Raw genomic sequence first — 20,917 nt, 5'->3', positions numbered from 1 at the left:
CACATAAAGAGATAAATATATAGGGCATATGATTAGTTCTGCTTCTACTCTTTCATCCACTCACTCGCTGTCTCGTTCGCACTCATGCCAAGCCCTAACTCAGCTATCCTTAAGTCTACAAAGTCAAACCTAGGAATCTCTTATACGTCAGCAAAGCTAAGAATCTCTTATACACTTTAAGCATATCTACCCAATGAAAGCGACAGAGAGGGAGTCGATCACTCCAATTACCTTATCCTTAACTCTAATGGAAGGCTTACGAATGGCTTAGCACTTGTTTAGCATTATGTCACTTCCGGTTTGTTGCGCTTGCTCCCATTTCCGTTGCAGCTGCACATTGAGCTGTTCGACTTCTCAAGAGATTCGCTTTCCATATATAACCACCCATGCATATCACTTAAATATATTAAGCCATATGTTTCCGTTCGAATTTGGGGCCGCGTGACCTTGGCCAAGTGGGGCACTTCGGGTGCGTCCCTCACCCAAAAAGAATGTATATGTATGTATATAGAAAAAAAAAAAAAACAAAAAACAAAACTAAATCAACAACATATCTAATGCCGACCACAGTGAATTTGAATCAATTAAAATAAATATGTTACTCAATTGATGCGGCGTTGAGATATACACTAACGAGCATACAAATGGGGTACTTTCCGATTGGAATGCATATCGCAGGCTTTCACATGAAAGAGTATAAAGATATACAAATGTAGAGCTCTCTCACTCACACTCACACTCACACTCAGGCAAGTAATTGGAGTACATCGAAATTGCATTGCATATCGAAATATTGCATGCTAAAGAGAGCGAGACGCAGAGCACTCTTATACTAACGCAGGCCAGCCAATATAGTCTACATGCATGTGGATGAAGACGAATCACCAATAGTCTAATATGAGTACGTAGATAAATATATCTGTATATACATATGTGCATATATGCATACTTTGTCAAAGCATGCGTAAGTCGATGTAAGTTGAATGCCCACTTTTCCAATGCTTAACGATTTTTCTCATTTGTTTATATTTGGAGTGTGGTGGAATGAATCACAGAGTATGCAATGCATTTCCACATGTAAATGACTCACGTCAATGAGCGCGAGAGTGAGAATCCATCCAATCGTAAATTAGTAGTTACATATACACTTGCATGTGTATGTATGTGTACAGATTTAAGCACTCATTTATCTATGCTGCGTATCGAAGGCCGAAGGCCACTCAGCGCTGCGAATTTGAACTGAGCGTAACGGATCGACAGCTGATAAGCTTCTTGTCCAAGCAAGTTTGGCGTTGAGTGAGTTTATCAGAGTACACAAAATAAAAACAGAGCGAAAGAGAGAGAGAGCTAAATGCACGCCAGAGAGCCGCGAGCACAAATGTACCAAAACTGGTACTCTATGGTACACTAGATCGTTGCATTGGTACACTTAATGTGATGACTAAACTGTATATTTCATATGTTGAATTAAAAGTAGTTTGCACGTTAAATTTACCAAACATATAGTCTCAAATAATTTTGTTTAGATGACTCACAAATTTCACGGAAATTATATATGTATACATGAGAGTGTATATTGCGTGAGAGTGGTACACTTAGCGTGTTTTGTTTTTGGTACAAATTTTTTTCGACTGACGGCCGCTGGCTGTGAGCACCTCAGAGTGCGCTCTACGAATTGAGCAAGTCGATTGCCTGCCGCTCTCACTCTCTCTCTCTCTCGGCATGTGTGTGTGCGTGTGTGTGCATGTAGTTGTGTATTGCGCGCTCACTCTGACTCGCTCGCTTACGTGCCGCTGCTGTTGTTCTAAGCTTTCAGTCGTTTCGCCGTCGCCAGTGGCATTTTGTGCTTGCTGCCGCACGCAATGTGATTTTCTGTGGGCACAGGCCGCGCTTCTTGTTATTGTTGTTGCTTGCTAACTGTTTACCTTTTAGCAAGTGTAGTGCTTTTGTTTTTCTGTTTTTTTTTTCGTGATTTGTTTTGGTTTTGGTGTTGCTTTTTGGCAACTGTCGTTGCTCTGGACATGTCCGTTAATCATGACTACGATCGCAAGTATTTGCGCAGCATTCGCGGAATCTCAAAGATTGTTTGCCTGGTAAGTAATTCACCGGCCACGCCTACAAGAACAGCAATAGCGGGCAACACTCTCATCTTCTTATTCTTCTTCTTTGCCATTCATTCAGCTGTGCGCCTTCATTGGTTTCCTCTGCATCGTGTGCAGCTCGGTGCGGCTGAGCAATTATCGCGGCTGTTTCTACATAATCGTCGTTCTCCTTGGCTTCGCTGTGACGCTGACGCTGCTGCTCTGCCGTTACCTGCGGCTCGGTCAGAGCTGGCGATGGAACTCGGCGTCATGGTCGCTGGGCGTGCACGCGACCCTGGCCATCGCCCATTTCCTTGCCTCTAACTTCGTGCTCGGCCTGAGCGTCAATGCTTATACGGCCGCCGCGGTGAGTTGAGCTTCGGTCTCTTATACTTACATATACAAACATAAAATAGATATACATATGTATGTACATATACATATTTGAACTCATCTCTCTCTTTCTCTCTGTGCTCCTTGCAGTTCTTTGGTCTTACGATATTTAGCATCAATGGCCTGGAGGCCTACAGCTTTTATAAACGCACTTGCCAGCGCGATGTGGCTACCCAAACGGTCTAGACGCTGCCCCACTCTACCCCTCCGATCAAGAGGCTGTGTGGACGCGCTGAACTAGGCGCTATTTGTATTATCTTAAGCTAGTGTCAATTGAATGTGTCCATGTGTGCATGTATGTGTGCGTGTGTGTGTGTATCTCTGTATATGTGTATGTGTGAGTGTCTAGTGGAATAAAGTCTTAAGTAAGCTAGTTAAGCTAAGAGTCACATACTAAATTATTGCTCAGTTTGTTTTTGTGGCCCGATTAGCTTATCAATTAGTTATAGATAAAGGGCAGAACTGTAAACACGCTCAGTTATCGAATTCGGTCAGCAAAATGCGGGCAGAGCGCAAAGCAGAGACGAAACTGCGCTTTATCCATTATGTCATGAACGCGTGCGATTGCAAGGTGCCAAATAGCTGAGCATGAACCGAAGAGTGTGACAGAGAGAGAGAGAGAGAGTGGAAGAGCGTGTGGAGAGCGAGTGCTGGAGACTTGCATTATGAATGCGAAAGAGACAGCAAGCACCAAGTGCAACATATGACGCCAATCAAAGCTCTTAGAAAATATGTATGTAAATTGAAATCGGGAGAAATTACTCAAGCCAAAATACTATAAAAATGTATCTAAATATAGCCTTAGTTTATTTGGCTATTAACGTCAATTTTCGTGCAAATCTGATTAAGTTTGAACTTTGCAACTTATTTTTTGGCCTTCGTCACAATTTGTCGGTCTGCCTGTCTGTCAACTGATTTGGCCTCCAGCGTCGAACTACAGTTAAGACGCTCTGGGACTGTAGTCTCCAGTTCTCCAATGAGCCGCACTGGCGACGTCTGTTGCCATTGTTAACTTTTGTAAATTTGAACTTATGCGTTAGCCTGCCTCTAACTCTAAACGACCGTGCCGTACTGCCACGCCCCGTCCCTCCCCTCGTGGCCAACACTTTTTGCATAATTTACCTTGAGATTTTTGCCGTTGACGTTGTTGTTGTTGCTGTAACTTTTGTTGGCAGCTGATGAAGTTTTTGGCTGGCCCAACGTCTATTTAAAGCTTGTTTATTTATGTTATTGTTACAGTTTACTGTTGTTGTTGCTGTTGTTGTCAGCCGTCTGCCAGAGTCTCCATTCTGTTAAGCACCTCGCTTACGTCTCTCTCTCTTTTGCTCTCTCTATGTGTCTGTGTGTGTGTGCTCATACATAGTATATTTATTAATTTAATGAACTGCGCCATATCTCACTGCATTTTATGTGCCTCAGCCCACCCCCCCTCGCGCTCAGTTTAAAGCGCAGCTCACTCTCTTATACTCTGTTTCGGTGTGTGTGTGTGTTTGTGTTTTTTTGTGTTGGTGTAATTCAGCTAGTTACAGATTAACTTGCCTGCTGCCTGAGCTTATCAACTTAAAGGAGCAAGCAGGCACGAGTGTGCCTCTGTGTTTGTGTGTGTGTGTTTCTGTGTGTGTTGCTGCTTTAACTGATCAATCTTAAGCGGGGCTGCGGTCTGGGGGGAATTTAAGAGAGCGCGTGGCTGACGAGGAGTGCGAGAGAACGGGGTGTCCTCTGGCTCACGCCTCATGAATCATTGGGTGGGCGTGGCCAGAGAAGCATTTAATCATTACTCACACTCAATTCGCCAGCTGCCAATCGAAAGGAAGCGAGTACAGGGTATAGAGCATTATACAAGTACAGGCAGCCAACCGCCGCCCACTGCAAACTTGACTTTCCCATTCAAGTCACGCAGAGGGAAATTAATTAGCCCAGTTGAGCAGTTGGCCAGTTGGCCAGTTAGCCAGTTTGGCAGCCCCAAATGGAAGCGTGCCTACGGACTATTTATGGCTCTAATGGGTCGCTGCATCACTGGCCCCAAATGCCAACGACAATGAGAATGCCAATGATCATGATCATGATGAAAATCATTATCACGAGCGAGCGCAGCTGCCAATGCAAATTGACAATTCAATAAAAAAACTTGAGATCCAAAACGAATAAATTTTAATTGAATTCAAATATCTGTGAGTATCAGGTAGCGGATATACCCTGTACATATGGGAAATGAGTAGTAAGGGCTTTCATTGGCCAATAGGGAATATTTCCTATTGTATTGTTTATTGTTTACATTACTTTACTTACTTACTGTCTATAGCTTATCTATATCTAGGCCCCAACACATCTGATAACGAATGTGAGGGTAAATATTAAATATGAACATTTGAGGTATATCTGAGTATTTTATATAGGTTTCCGTAGACTTATTCCATCAAAATCAATTCAAGCTACTACAGATTCTCTCCAAGGCTTATTACAGCCGATATATAGGAATTTTAATGTCCTTCTCCCATAGCCACCTTCTTTTCTTATAAAGGACTAATGTTATAAATGGCAATCTCGTAATTTTCAGCAGATTAAAGGGAATTTCTTCAGTGAAACATATTAATCACTTTTGGCTTACCCGCTTAATTTATAGTTTGTTCTCTAATAAATGTCTGCGTCATGTTTTACAATCAACAAAAAAAAAAAACTGTGAAAAAGTAAACTAAAACCCCATTTGATTGCACACAACATTGATTTTAATTAGTTTTAGGAACGTGTTCTTCCGTGGTCTGTGGCTTTCCTGCTCGCCCTACTTATCGAATAACCCAGCCCACAGCCAAGCGTAATTATAATTTAATGTTGTACAACAACTCATTTGCTATAATTAGTTACTTTGAGCGTAATCTGTTAAAATCAAATGGGGGTCAAATATCAGGGACTAAAGCAATTTGCCAGGCGTAACATAATACCATGGCATACCCACGCTTCCTTTGGCCACGGGGTATGCGTGAAATGTTTTTGCTGCAATCCGCATTTGGCGTACTCATGTTACCTGCCGCATTGACTGCGTAAATAGTCGATTCTGAGCCACTGTAATATACTTGTGTGTATAGCGGTAAATGCTTCCGACTAATCAAGAGAGCGTGCAGTGTCAGAAAATCATACTAAAGAGTACAATAAGCATGCATATGAACATAAACATAACTGTTAACAAAGCGCTTTTCGCTCTCTCTCTCTCTCTCTCACTCTCTTCATTTGATTTTGGTGTCAGTGGAGTTAGAACTCATGGTAGAAAGTAACCAGCAATAATTGTCAAGCACACGCACTCACACACACCCACACACACCCACACACACGCACACATGCTAATAATGCATATTTCTTGCCATCACCTACTCTCCCTCATTTCAGTTACTTGTGCTTTGGCACAGCTGCTGAGCTCTGCAGGCTGAGTCGTACTCATTTGAATAGTTTTACAAGTCTACAGAACTCAATTTCTACACATCAGCTGTCATTGGGCAAAGCAAAAGCTACAAGCAGCACATACGCATAACTGTTAATAAAGCGCCTTTCGCTCTCCCTCTCTTCTTTGATTTTAGTGTAAGTGGAGCTAGAGCCAATGCTAGACAGTGACAAGCAATAATTGTCACGCACACTGACACACACACATGCAAGTGTATACACGCAGACACTCTCTCACCCACTCTCCTGCATTTCATTTCCTTGTGCTTTGGCACAGCTGCTTAACTCTGCTGCGTGGGAAATACTCATGTGAATATTGTTACAAGTCTACAAAAGTCAATTTCTACTAGTGTTGGGTAAACGTTGCTCAATTTGGTGAACATGTTCACTTGTTCTTTTTTTCGAAGTGAGTCGACTCGCTCACTTTGCTCAGTTGCTCATTCACATTGCTCACTCACATTGCTCAGTTGCTCACTGTTCATGAACAGCTCAAAGCTACTGAATTCTTCACACAACAGACAATGAAATACGTTATGTTCCATTTTAAATCTTTTTTAATGATTTTTATAAGTCTTGTACTTAAAACTAATTTAACAAAACAAACCAAAAACTTTATTCATAGATTTTATTCCCTTCATTGGGAGTATTTATGTTCTATAAAACTTGTACTTAAAACTAAATTAGAAAATAAAAAACAACAAGTTAAAGTTAAAGAAATTCCCTTCATTGGGAATATTAGTCTTCTCGTTAAATAAAAATACTATTATTTAGGAACATACATAAAAATTTACATGTTATTATGTAAAATCATAAGATTTTCCACATTGGTCGGCTTCAACAGGGACCGTCTTTTGGTTACTGTTTCACCAGCACTGGAAAATATGCGCTCGCATGGCACAGATGTTGCAACTATGCATAGGCGACTTAGCATATATGTATATAAATGCGGGTATTGCATTTTTCGCTGATTCCACCATTCCAATGGATCAGCCTTCCGAGATATATACTCTTCAGCTAAATATTTATCCATTTCTCGAATACCAGCAGCAATTGTATTTGTGGGTTGGCTTACTTGTTGGAACTTATTGTCGTACTCGTTCCAGATGTCGTCTTTGTCAGTAGAACCCAATTCTTCAGCTGGGACAACTTCATTCAATGCGACAACGGTGCGCATTTTTGTCAGTTTTTTTTTTATGTCAGAAACCGCGTTTTGAAAGGCTTCTGTTGATTTAAATACTCGTCCTTTAAATCTTGGATCCAGAATGGTGCTTTCTGCGTACAAAACATTTGTTTCCACCTCTCTGAATCTGCCATCCATTTCAAAAATGAGCGTCTCGATAACCTCCTGCAATGTATGGCTTGCAATAGACGCATTTAGTGTCACCATTTTTTTTTGCAGCAACCCAACTAAGACAATTATCTTTGATAGCGTCACGTTTTTTTCCGCGCAGATCTCTTCCGTTAGTTGATAGAAGGGCTGTAAAATTGGAAGTACACCTTCTATCAAACTCCAGTCTTCTGGGGACAAAATAAGGTCCGTCCGTGTGGAGAGGGCTGCTACAACTGCCTCTTTCAACATCGACAGTCGTTGAAACATTTTGAAGGTGGAATTCCACCTTGTGGGTACATCCTGCGTGAGTTTCAGTTGTGGCAAGTTAAACATAGTTTGCATGTCCTTTAACTTTTTTAGCCCTGATGAGCTACGGTTAAAGTACTCTGCTATAGCTTTTACTTTCGTGCGCACACTGCTGATTTTCTCCAAAGCCTTTTGAACAATGATGTTTAGAGAGTGCGCAAAACACCTCACCTGTTTCCAATTGCCCAATTTTATAGCACCAACAATGTTGTGGGCATTGTCCGAAGCTATAGCCATTACTTTATTTTGTAACTCCCACTTGCCAACAATTTTTTTGAGGAAACCAAAAAGGTTTTCTGAAGTGTGTGACTCTTCAAAGGCCTCGCAAGCAATGGTGTGTGATTGTAGCACTGTTTTATCCTGATTTATGTAGTGCACAGTTACTGCTATATAGCTCTCATTGCTGAGTGATGTCCAGCCGTCTGTTGTTAGACATACCGCAGTGGCCATTCGCAAATTGTCCAAAATTTGTCCCAAAAGTTCATCACGAACTTTGGGTATCAAAGAGGTGGTTAACGTCTTTCTTGTGGGAAGCTTATACCCTGGAGCGTGCGAGACATCATCAATAAGCTTTTTGAATTCCGGCTCTTCAACCAATCGCAAAGCGTGATGACCCTTGGCGATCATTTTCACAAGCTGGCGGTCAATTTGTTCTGCTTTTCCATCTGACAACGGCTTATTTACAAAATTTGTAATTTTTGGTTGAGGGTTTTGTACAACAACCGTTATCTCCTCGCTCTGTCGAGCAACGGGCTCCATAGCTGTAGGGTGTTTGCTTTTAAGGTGCCGGCTCAAATTGCTCTGCGATTTCCAGCTAATGATGCATTTGCAATATTTGCATTTGGCCTGTTGACTCCCTATGTCCTCAAAATGATTCCAAATCTCACTGTGCTTCCGGATTAGCGACATAATGAATTTTTAAAAGCGAAACAAAAGTTGGCGCTAACACGAAAATGTGAGTTTGAAGACAATAAAAAACGGAAGAACGCAAAATGAGCTAACAGTACGTAAAAATGATCAAAGGCAACAGTGAGTGTTGAAAAACAGCTGAGCAAAAGAGCATGTGAGCAAAAAAGAACAAGTGAGCTATAGTGAGCAAGTGAGCAAAAAAGAACAAGTGAGCTATAGTGAGCAAGTGAGCAAAAAAGAACAAGTGAGCTAGTGAGCAAAAAAGAACAAGTGAGCAATAGTGAGCAAGTGAGCAAAAAAGAACAAGTGAGCAATAAAGAACAATTCGAGAGGAACATGATCAGTTGCTCAGTTTAGTGAACAACTCTTTTTTGTTCACTCACTCATGAGCAACCCAACACTAATTTCTACACATCAAACGGCATTGGTCAATGCAAAATTACCGTTATTGCTGTTGAATTATGTATTTAGAGCGCAGAAATTAATAATGGAGATTGGCCAATTGAGCGCGTTTGCCATTTGTCCAGTGCAAACAAAACGAATTCGATCAGATGTCCGAACACTTGCAATTAAATGTCAAAATAACAAACACTTATAGGGAGCGGAAAATCGTAACGGTCGCGCTGCCAAGGGGTCAACTGGCCAACGGGTGGGCGGACGCGTTTAATTAATGAAATCATTTTCAAATCAAGCGCGCATTTAATCAAAGCGCCCCGTTCAAGCGAATGCTATTTGTCTGTCTCTCCGTCCACCCGTCCGCCAGTCCGTCAGTTCGTCTGTTCGGTGGCCCCCTCCCCTTCGTCCGCTGCGCGTCATTTGTTTTGTCCTTAGCTTAGATCTGATCCGTCCCCTGCCCACGCAACGTCTGCCTCAGCCCGCTTTGCGGTCGGCATTTGCTAAATGGAGCATTCCAAAGTGTTGCCCGCCTACAAATCGCTGCCACAATAATGCGCCCGAAGTCCGGCGCACGCAGGATGCGATGGCCAATGGACGTAATGATAGCGCTTCCTGCCACAATTGCTGCCGACTGCCTCATGCCTCATGCCCCATGCCTCCTGCTTTCGCTCCCGCACTTGCTCCTGGCCCTTGCCCGACTCCTGTTGCTGCTGTTCATTGTTCGCCTCATTATCCGTTTATTGTGGCGTTTGTTGCTCTCGCTACTGTCCGTTATTATTTATAGAATTGACATATAATCTCTGGTTGCATTTAATGGGCGCCCATGTTCCTTTGGCTGCGTCCTCGACCAGCCAATTCCGAGTTAATTAATTGCATCAATCAACATTTTAATAACCTGCTCTATCTCCGGCGCCCGCTCTCTTCATCTTCCTCTCCCTTCCACTCCCACTGCCACTCTCTCTCTCTCTCTCTCTCTCACTTCTTCCCCTCTTTGAGTTGGACATCTGTGTTTCATCTCGAAAGTCAACTAGACTTAACTTCTGTCATCTGTCAATCTCCGTTTCGCCTCCTTTGCAGTTGGAGTTAGAAAAAGTTCAGCACAGAAATGACCGACTGGAAGTTACCCTGGCTCGGTGTTGAAAGTGTTTCGATTATAATATAAATGTTAAATAAAAATTCAACATAAAATATATAAATTGTATATATCAATAGAGAAGTGTTCGTTGCAATATTTTTAGCTTAATTTCAGTAAAAAATATTTAATATATTTTTTAGATTGCGTGTTTTTTTTTTTTAGTTTTTGCAATAAAAAAGCTAACGATAAACAATAAATTAATTTTATTTTGAATTAAAAATTTGTTTAAATAAAAATTAATTAAATATTTAATATTTGATTATATATCGATTTATGTTTATTATGATTTATGTTATCGATTTATATTATATCAGAAAGGCTTTAAACTGAAATAAATAATATTTAAATATTTATTTTAATAGTAGGCTACATTTTTCGTTTCGAAACGAATCAAGATTGCCATGAGATCAGAGTTTGGGCCCTTAGAGCCTGTAACAAACATTCGTATCGTCATTCTAACAAAATTTCCCGTCGGAGTAAAACTAAATTTTATGTATTTTTGTTTTTTTTTTTTTTTTTTAATTTTCTCAAAATTCAAAATAAAATTTTTGTCTACGCGTATTCGTGAAAAAGAGCTTAAATATAATGGTAATGCCATGCTCTCGCTATATAACATTGTCTATTCTATTATTAACCATAAAACTATTGCGGTTTTGTCACACAGTCGGATGTCTGGTCCTAGATGGGAATACAGACGTTTCTGTATTTCTCATCTGAACAGAAAACTTGCTGTTACTGAATAATGCGCCTATGCTTCTGGGCGTGTGCTTGACCATTCCGATTGCCTGGACCATCTGGATTGGACGTATGTATATAACTACAGTTTCTCCTATTTACAGCATCTATATATATCCCTATATCCCGGCTTCAGACAGCAAAGCTGTATTAGTTTAGTCAGTTTAGTTAAACGTATTCCATTTGTTAGTTAAATAACCCTAATAAGCTTTACGGTAGAGCTTTAGCGTGTTTACCGCAAATTGTCATGAAAAGTGGTTTAGGCTTTTTCAAACTTGTCTTAGCCCAACTTTAAAGCAGTTGCTTACGGTTGGTTTGGCTCTGAGCTTTCGTGCAGCGCTTTCGCTGAGCTTTGAAGAACAACTTTTGAGCTTGAACCAAACGAAGCCATAAACCTTTGTCGACAACTTTGTAAAGCTTTTTTCTAGCTTGTAACGAAAGCTGCAAAGCTTAAGTTGAATTTATGTTCAGCAAAAGCTGAAAAAATTAACCATTTCTGGTATTATATGAAAAGTAATTATACATATAAATATATATAGATTATGGATTTTCTTATATCCATTAAATATTATTGGAGGTTTTCTACCTCATAAGCTAGATTTTCTCGCAATGCAATCATCCAATATTTACCCATGTAAAGTCAACTTTAGATGTTAAGAGATACTAATGGATATAATATATGAATTATTCATATATGTACTATAGTACATATATTAAATGCATCTAACAGCTGAAATGATTTAGAATTGTTTATCTACATCCTCAGTTTAGCTTCCTACATTTCTGTAAAAGCTATATATAAACTATAAAGGCTATAAAGATGGATGAACTTTTCGACTTTCCTATCCAAAGGCAACAAATAACAAAGTTACTATATATAGATAGATATAATTAATAAGAAACCATTCCATAATAAGAGACTGTAGGATTGTATGTTCGCAAAAGATATCCAGGCTGAGCTCCACATAGAGAACGGGGTATCTTTTGAGTCGATTACTGCCTGCCGAAGTACTCTAGCCCGGTTTTCTTTCTCAATGTGACATCCTACATTAACAGATATTTTCGTCTAGCGACGATTTATCAGTTGGATATGCAGATATATAGACGCATATCTCTGTGTGTATATAGAGAGAGATAAACGTGTCAATTTTCTTACTTAATAATCCTTATCTATCTCTGCATCGTCTCATGCTTTCATTAATTTTCCGCTTCGATTGGGAAACTCAAATGGCGTCAGTTTTCCAGTCGATGTGCCAAGAGCTCACCATAGGTAGATATATATGTGTATATATATAGATATATATATACTTGGATCGAGTTGCTTGGGGAACACTCATCATTTGTTTGGTTGTCGCGTTGTCGTTGGCTAATGAAACTGAAATGCTCTGAGCACTTCGTAATAATTCATTCGGTTGCCAATAACTGATTGGCCAGAAAGATTTGCATATATCGCTATCTATCTCCCCCTCTTACTCTCTCTCTCTCACACAATTTTGATCCTGACTGAAGCACCTGCGAATGCAGCAAAGCCTTTACGCATTTAAATATCAGCTAACTGCATGTTAAACGCTTAAACTTACTGTTAAAGTTAAATTTAATTTGAAAATAGTTTTGCTGTTGACTTCTCTTCCTCTTCCAATTTCTCCTCTTCTTGTTTACTGTTTCCTACTTTGTCTGGCAGTTGGTCAATGCGACTGTTTGGCTGGCATTTGGCCAGGCTAATGCACTGCCAGCGAAACTATCTTTTCGCCTTTTCCTCGATTTTTCTTATTTTTTGGCATGTCTGTGCGAGATTTCGCATCCCAGACGCAGTTGCTCGGAGCAGGAAGTTGGACGCGGAGCCAACGTTGACAACATTGCAGTGTGCGTAATTGCTTTTAAGCCTGATTTGAGGCACGCCCCGCGCGGCGCTATCTCTGTGGCATCTAGCGAATGCGTTGCTATTAGCGCTAAGAGCTGCGCAATGCCATTGCGCCTTGGCGGAAACATCGCACAGAGCGGGCACAGAGCGCCCACACACACTCACGCATACACACACACACACACAGATACAAATACTGAGATACATTCAAGATACGAACTGTGCGCTGTGAGCTTCGAGCTGCGCCGAAGACCTTCAGTGGGCGTTTAACCACAGTTCAATGCGTGCCGCAGCACCCTAGAAAGGAAAGACAGAGCAAAAGAGAGAGAGAGGGAGAGAGAGAGGGAGAGAGAGAGGGAGACAGAGGGACTAGTGCACGCGAGTGCTGAACAAATTGATTAGCCGCTTCAGGCAGAGACAATCAAGTGCGAAGCAATTAAAATAATCAATTACAGCGCCGATCGAAGCTGAGCTCGAATAGTGTCACGCTGCCATGTAAAAAGAGATACGCCACAGATGCACAGGCAAAGCAGCCGACAAACAACCGAGTCACTTGGTCAATAGCATTTTAGTTGCGGTCAACGAATCTGGCAAGTGCACAGAGCCAAACACAGCGCGACGGCTAGCATGCGCATTTCGATACAGATACAGATACAGATAGAGGCGGATAAAGTTAACTGATGTTTATATAGATATATATAGATATAGATATAGAGATACAGATAGAGATACAGATAGAGATACAGATAGAGATACTGTTAGAGATACAGATACAGATACAGATACAGATACAGATACAGATACAGATACAGATACAGATACAGATACAGATACAGATACAGATACAGATACAGATACAGATACAGATACAGATAGAGATACAGATAGAGATACAGATACAGATACAGATACAGATACAGATACAGATACAGATACAGATACAGATACAGATACAGATACAGATACAGATACAGATACAGATACAGATACAGATACAGATACAGATACAGATACAGATACAGATACAGATACAGATACAGATACATTTATATACATTTCATGCAGCTCTTTCGCTCTTCTCTGCAAATTCCTTTCCCATTTGGATTGCTGGTGTCAGCTGTATCTTGTACTCATCCCTGCTACATGCATCTATGTATGTATTATCCACTATCCATGTGTGCATAATATTGTATGTAGTATTTGCTAATGGTATTTGCAAACTGTGCCATATCAATGACATCATCTGGCTGCAATGCACTCAACAATGCTTTGTTTGTTATTTTGTAGCTCACATCTCCGATTTGTTTTGTATTCGCGCTTTGCTTCCAATGGCAGCCATCGCGACGCCTTGAGAGCAAATGTGATTTGTGTCCTTGTTGTTGTTGTTGTTGTTGCAGCTATTGCAATTGTGCAATTTGACATTGCTGAAAGCGCAGAGTCACATCGCTGGCATGGGTAGCCCAAAGAGTTTCCTCAAGCTGTGGTTATTGATATGCATATGGGTGCCACGAGGGTGGCTTAAAGAGTTGCCTATTCAATAATAGTTGTATAAACACGTAAGCCATTTCACCTTACACTTACCCACTTTTTGAGCCACCCTCGTCTTCGTTCCTTCTACTTAATGCAAAGCTTGCCTAAGCAAATTGCTTCAACTGGAATTGTGAATCAAAGAGAGAGAGAGAGAGAGAGAGAGAGAGAGAGAGATAGACGAAGAGACTTTGGATCACTTCAAAATAGATCTCCGAAATGATCTCTCATTAACTTTCAATTATGTCGACCATCATATGGCCAAATTGTTGCGATTTGTCACAGTCTAGTTAGGGAAATGAGAAACGCGTTTTTAATTTCGATTTCATATCTTATGCAAATCGTTCGCTTGGGTCTGAGCCCAAACAGTTATTTCGGATGTGCGAATCGTGCGTTAATTTGCCAATCATTATGTATGTATGCATGCGACTGAGGTATTTAAAATATGCAAAGCAGCCCGAGGCTGTTTATCATCGCCACGTCGCTGTGCAGCATCAATCGCTCAACTTGCATCCAGTTGGCCGCCTGGAGCTGGCCAAATTAATTACATGTCAGCGCGCATGAGCCGAAACAGTTGACGCCAATCAATTTGGCAATGGACTTGGCCGACAATTATGGGGAAATACGATAGGAGAGAAATTTCGGAAACCTAAAGATATGGGTATTACTGGAGTGGTCAGAGGAGATATTGAAATGAGATTTTTAATTTGAATATAACTTCAAGCAATTTATTATGGCATATCTATGCATATGTGTTCCACAATTTCTAACTGCTTCAGATCGGTAAAAATCAAGTTAACTGTTTTTAAGCATTACTTGACAAGATCTGAAAACGATCTGCTCAAGACTATAGCTGGGTATATTTCAATAATACAAATTCACGAAGGGGTTAAATTTGGAGAAAAGATAAAGATAATTTCTTTTTTTTTGAGATTTATTTCTTCATCTGAATTTCTTTCTTTCGAGATTTATCTCTAGATGTGTCTGTCTACTGTACATATCTCTCCCTCTCTCTATAAATATATCTCTATCTTTACCCGAAATTAATCTCTCTCTTTCTCTTTCTCTCTCTCTCTTTCTCTCTCTCTCTCTCTCTATTCCTATCATTCTCTCTCGAGATTTCAAATTTCTTACGAGATTTTCTTTCTTTACTTGTCGCAATTTCTATTTCACTCTCTCTCTCTCTCTCTCTCTCTCTCTGGCTGTCACTCTCTCTGTGTCACTTTCTCTCCCTCTCCACCTGTCGCTCTCTCTTTCTCTTTCTCTCTCTCCCTCTCTCTCTCTCTCTCTCTCTCTCTCTCTCTCTCTCTCTCTCTCACTGTCTCTATTCCTATCATTCTCTGGAGTTTTAAAATTTGTCGCAATTTCTATTTCACTCTCCCCCTGTCTCTCTCTTTCTCACTCTAATCCTATCATTCTCTCTCGAATTTATCTCATCTCCAGAATTTCCTCCACCTTAATCTTAACCTTTCTTATTTCTCCATCTCTTTGTCTCGATTTCCATCATTCTTTCTCGAAACTGATCTTTTCTGGGTTGATCTTTTCTAACTAAATCTCTCTTTCTCTTTCTCTTTCTTCCTCCCTCTTCTCATCCCTTTTAATGGCTCTCTTTCTTTCTCTTTCTTTAATTTTCTCAATTTTTCCTTTGATGTCTCTATTCATAGTCCTTTCCTTGTTTATGTTTATCTTTTTTTATACGCAATTTATATATCTGTCCCAATTTCTCTCTCTCTCTCTCTCTCTCTCTCTCTCTCTCTCTGTTTCGTTTCGGCGTTCCTTTCCATACTTAATCAATCACCAAAAGTCTACAAAATTTATTGACTTCTCTTCGTTAGCAATTCGACTAGCTGATATATGTTTTTTATCTCTTGCGTGGGCTGCCAATTGAATGCGTCACGTGCTGGCCACCAGAACAACAACAACAACAACAACAACAACAACAACAACAACAACAACAACAACAACAACAACAACAACAGCAGTCGCAGTCGCAGCAACGTCAATTGCTGCGCATAGCACTTACAACGTTTACCGGTTTAAAGCACAGCTGATCGTTGAGCCGCTTCATTCATGAAGCTTCAATTATTGCCTGACTGCGCTCGCTCTCTCCCGCTCTCCCTCACAGTGCTTGTTGCCATTGCGCTCTCTCGCAGCTTAACGCCGCTCTTCATTATTGCTTCGACTCGGCTCGCTCTCTCCCACTCTCTCGGCTGTTACAGCGCTTTAAAAGTGTTTGACGGCGCCTGCGCGCAGCTCAGACAGTTGACGGCGTTCGCAGCGAGCGCTTGGCCAATCGTCGCGTTTCTCACTCGACTATTTGTTTTTTTTTTTTCGCTTGACTCTCTCGATTGCTGGGTTTGTTGTGTTTGCCGTTATCCCGAAAAAGAAAACAAAATGCAAATGCGTGCAGGAGTGCCTGTGTGTGTGCGTGTGTGTGTGTGTGAGTGTGTGTTTGCTGTTGGCACGGAAGTGTTGAGCCACCTTCGGACGCGCGAAATCTGGCCACATCCTGCAATTACGCGCGTTTTTGCCGCGTTTCGTGCGCGTTTTCTACTGTGTTGTGGACATAAACATTAAATTACTTTGTGTTTACTTTAAATTATTTCCATACACACTATTTTTTTTTTTTTTTTTTTTTTTTTGCCAATGTATTTTTTTTTTTTTTTCGAGTGTTGATTGGGCGGCATTTCCGCATTAAGCAAAACTGTAAAGTGCTTCAGCTAAACAAAAGAAAAACGAAAACGAAAATTGAGTAACATAATTGATACAACAACAATAGCAACAAGTGCCATAAAATTATTAATAAAATGCAAATTAATAACGATACTTGAGAAATACACTTAAGAAAATAACAATAAAAAATATAAATTGTGAGCAATTTGTTTGCTCTCTCTCCCTCTCGCTCTCTCTCTCTCTCGCTTCTCGCTGTGTGTTCCGCGCTAATAGTTTCCTGTTTATAAAAAATAGAAATATACTTAAAAAAAAAAAAAGAGAAAAATAACTGTGCATAGTGTTGCAAGCTTTGTTGGCGTTGTGGCAAGTGGCAGTTGCAGCAACGTCAACAGCATAAAAATCAGCAACAGCTGTTGTTGTTGTTGTTGTTAAGGCCTGCTGCTAAAACACGCTTAACAAAATACTTTTTACTTTTATGGCCAGCAACTGGCAGCAGCAACAACAACTGGCAACAACAACTGGCAACAGGAGTGCGTGACCCCAACACACAATTCACTTGCCACTGCTGTGCATGTGTGTGTGTGTGAGTTGCCTGCTTCTCAGCCAGCAAAAATTTCACTTTGCTGCTAAAGTTGTTGTTGTTGTTGTTGTTGTTGCTGCTGCTGCTGCCGCTGCCGTTGTCTCCTTAGCCTGACTATCAACTTATTTTATTTTTTATTGTTTTTTATTTTTTTTATTTTTGCCTTTTTCTGCTGTTCAATATGAAAGTGAAATGCAGCTGCTGCAGCAATCAACAGGTCAATAGCAAATTAAATAAACACATACATAGCTAAACGATAAACGAAAAGCGATTTCAATCAACAACAACAACAACAACAACAATTGTTGCCCACTATCAATATCGACAATTTGAAGAAAACAAACGAGCGCTAAACACGAAATATGTTGAAGGGACATCAAATGCTGAAGCTAATGCTGATGCTGGGCTGCTGCTCATTGGCCATGGCCAAGCCGCCGGCTGCCGCTGCAGCCAAGCAGGAAGCCAGCAGCCAGCCAAAAGGTAAGTTCATCATCTATACATATGTATATTGTTATTGTTTCTCTCTGACCCAACTTAATTAGCGGGCGACAGCGAAAGTGACACCTCGATCAAGAGTCGACCTGGCCGCGGCCTTTCGCTTTGAGAATTGTGGTGCATAAAGTCATCAACGGCAAAAACAACAGCGAAACGAGCCATAGCATTAGCTTGAACCGGTTGCAGGGTGAGCGAAAGAGACAGAAAGAGAGGCACGAGACCGAGCGAACGGGGGGCAGCTGATGGCTTTGATTTGTGGCATCGCTTTCACTTTGGCAGCTGCTGCTGCTGCTGTTGCCACCACTCTCGTTGCCATGTCTCTTTTGTAGCTTGTTATGGGCGTCGCGTGGGCGTGGCAAGCCTCAAATTTTTGCCCCGCTTCATAATGATTTCGGCCAAGAGCAAGCCAGCTCAGCTCAGTTCAAGTCACCTCAGCTCAGCTTTACAGTTGTAATTGAATCGCATATCGTTGCACACCGAACTTGAACACACAATTAAAACGAAAAGAAAAAAGAAAATACAAAAAAAAAATCGATGCAAGAAAAGATAGAGAAGGAAATGAGAGAAAAGGAACGGAACTAACAGCTACGCAAAATCCCTGCAAAATTAATCACAGTCAACACAGTTCTATGTAATTGAAAATTTATGTCTGTTGAATATATGTATGTCAGATAAATATATAACAAGATTATGTAAAATACATATATATTTGTCAGCTTATTTCATGGCTATCAAGCAGGTCGCATGGACTTGGAAGTATTTTCGTGAAAAACATTCTAAAATTGTAAATTTATATAGAAATTTGAATATTCACGAGTTACTTGAGTAAATGTTTACATACATATATGTATATAGTCAGTCATATCAAGTCTATATGGTGGAAATTGTATATTGCCTTCTCTCTGTCTCCATCTTTCTTTTGGCATTCTTCCATTTTATTTCTCTCTATGGCTTACGCCTCTTATCGAATGCCACTCTCTTGCGTTTTGTCCCTTTTCTCTCTCTCACTGTCTCTCTTTTCTAAATATTGTTCCCTCTCTCTTATTCATTTTTCTCGCTGTCTCTTTCTCTCCATAGTTCTCCATTTCTCACTCTACCTTTCTCTCTCACATCATATTTCATATATATATATATATCTCACCCACTTTCTATGTCTCCTAATCTCTCCCCTCTCAATCTCACCCAGTCTCTTCTTTATTTCACTTACTCTATCTCTCTTTATTTCCGACTTTTCGTTTCTTTATATTCCTTTGTCTCTAAACTTCAATATCTCTTTCATCTCTCTTTTATCTCACTATTTCATTTGCAAAGCTTACGTAGTTCAATTTTTTTAAACCTTATTTCTCTTACCCTCTTTCTCTCCCTCCCTATCTATCACATTTTATATCTCTCTGATATATCCATACATTTTTCACAACCATTCCAATTAGCTCACTATATCGTATGTCAAAACTTTATTTAATTACTATATCAAATTGTTGCCACACAAAAAAAAATCTGTATTTTTTGCTTGAAATGCTCATAAATCTTGGCATTTATGAGTTTTTATCATTCTTGAAATCTCTCAATTAATCAAAAATAGCTCGATCATATAAAAAATGTGTTAATAATTGAGTATATCTATAGAATGTTCGTCAGCCTAGTTACAGAAGTAGCTTTTATTTTTCTTCAATTAAAAACTTTAACTTAATATATTAAAGACTATATTTTAAATACCATATATAATATATAATACATGAAGTGTTTTCTATAGTATATTCATTATTCATTGTATTTTAATTACTATCTTGAATACTAACAGAGAACATATAAGACATGTAGAACATATAGTTGGAAGCAAGAACTCAAGATCTTTACGTGCTTCATTATAAATTCTAATTCCACTCTGTCCGAGTAAACTTCCTCAACGAGGAATATATTTGCAGTAGACTCGAAATATTTTGGACTTATTGATAAGTCATAGTGATATCCCGTTTCTTCTCTTTAAATTCCGCTCTCTCCCTCTCTCTAATTTGTACTAAGCTCTTCAATTAAATACTTTACGCCCCTCCCACACACGAACGATAATTGATCATAAAAGCTGATCAATACCCCAACTACTTTGCAAACATCGAAGACAGCCCTGCCACGCCTGCCATGTTAAGACGTCCATCGACGCCCAGTTTGCCGCCCCATTGCCGGCTGCCGGGTGTCTTCCCGACTTGCCAATTTGTCGGTTAAGTAACGAAAAGCAGGCAACAGAAAGAAATGAGCGAAAGAAACGGGCAGCTAATTAATCAGAGCTCACCAGGCAACAAAAGACACACGCAGACATCGTATACAAATGTCTACACATGTAACACTCTAATGCGATCCACAAACATTTTCCCAGATGCTGGAGCTTACGACATCGCCAACAACAACAACAGCAACGGCAGGAGCAACAACAACAGCAGCAGCAGCAACAATAACTTTTTGGTGCCCATCTCTGGCCAAACCGGGTATCTTCGTTTGTCTCATCTGCCTCGTGCACTTGCTTCCGTGTTTTTGTTGTTGTTGTTGTTGTTGTTGCTATTATTGTTGTTGCTGCTTGCTGATGTTGCAGTTAGCCAAGTTAATTTCTTTTGTTTATCAGCCAGCAGCAGCAGCCGCAACTGCCTCACTTCTCACATGAAGAGCTTCCCCCTCTTGACTCTGTGTCATTATGTCATGCGGTCGACAGAGCTGTCTTCAGTCCCAGTTGCCCATTTGCCCCTTTGCTGATGGGCGCAGCTCATACACACACACACATATATATTTATATACATGTACTTTATGGCCTGGCTTGTCCATTGTTCCGAGCTGCCTACAGTCGGCAGCACAATTTTCCTTTCTTCACATTTTCCCTCAGTTTTTCATTGCAAAAAAAAATAAATAAATAAATAAATAAAAGTAAAAATAATAATAAAATACAATGTATATTAATGCTCACATAAATTCAGTGGCATTATTTATGAGCAAGTCAGAGTGGGCGAGCGAAGGGCGTGCCCAACTAGCAGATACCCTGTAAAATACAAATAGAATAAAAGTTGTATGAAAATGTTGA

General features: G+C 40.2%; 3 protein-coding genes across 4 annotated transcripts in view; 2 read left to right on the top strand and 1 right to left on the bottom strand.

Moving 5' to 3' along the window:
• Positions 1 to 1,805: 1,805 nt before the first annotated feature.
• Positions 1,806 to 18,553, top strand: LOC108620116 (uncharacterized). Its single transcript, XM_018016996.2, has 6 exons — positions 1,806 to 2,093; positions 2,182 to 2,448; positions 2,565 to 10,570; positions 10,647 to 10,787; positions 17,547 to 17,838; positions 17,901 to 18,553. Exons 1-3 carry the CDS (start codon positions 2,022 to 2,024, stop codon positions 2,658 to 2,660), a joined length of 435 nt encoding a protein of 144 aa, XP_017872485.1. The 5' UTR covers positions 1,806 to 2,021; the 3' UTR covers positions 2,661 to 10,570; positions 10,647 to 10,787; positions 17,547 to 17,838; positions 17,901 to 18,553.
• Positions 6,658 to 8,451, bottom strand: LOC149267936 (E3 SUMO-protein ligase ZBED1-like). The gene has a single exon (XM_089472941.1). It carries the CDS (start codon positions 8,449 to 8,451, stop codon positions 6,694 to 6,696), a length of 1,758 nt encoding a protein of 585 aa, XP_089329067.1. The 3' UTR covers positions 6,658 to 6,693.
• LOC108620115 (uncharacterized) overlaps positions 17,698 to 20,917 on the top strand; it is a 37,200-nt gene continuing 33,980 nt past the window's right edge. For both annotated transcript variants that reach the window (XM_089472943.1, XM_089472942.1), the window contains exon 1: positions 17,698 to 17,838. In XM_089472943.1, coding sequence (XP_089329069.1) covers positions 17,721 to 17,838 — 118 coding nt within the window. In that variant the 5' untranslated portion in view covers positions 17,698 to 17,720. The remainder of the gene's footprint in view (positions 17,839 to 20,917) is intronic.

The sequence above is a fragment of the Drosophila arizonae genome, chromosome X (genome assembly GCF_054131065.1).
Source record: "Drosophila arizonae isolate 15081-1271.41 chromosome X, UAZ_ARI_1.0, whole genome shotgun sequence".
In the NCBI taxonomy this organism is placed as follows: domain Eukaryota; kingdom Metazoa; phylum Arthropoda; class Insecta; order Diptera; family Drosophilidae; genus Drosophila; species Drosophila arizonae.
Note: the sequence above shows the minus strand (reverse complement) of the source record. Positions and strands in the feature narration are given on the sequence as shown.

Excerpts from the sequence above, each read along its gene's own strand:
- LOC108620116 (XM_018016996.2), top strand. The coding sequence starts at position 2,022 with ATGTCCGTTAATCATGACTACGATCGCAAGTATTTGCGCAGCATTCGC. Across the intron at positions 2,094-2,181 it reads TCTCAAAGATTGTTTGCCTG|CTGTGCGCCTTCATTGGTTT; the intron begins GTAAGTAATTCA and ends CCATTCATTCAG. Across the intron at positions 2,449-2,564 it reads ATGCTTATACGGCCGCCGCG|TTCTTTGGTCTTACGATATT; the intron begins GTGAGTTGAGCT and ends TGCTCCTTGCAG.
- LOC149267936 (XM_089472941.1), bottom strand. The coding sequence starts at position 8,451 with ATGTCGCTAATCCGGAAGCACAGTGAGATTTGGAATCATTTTGAGGAC.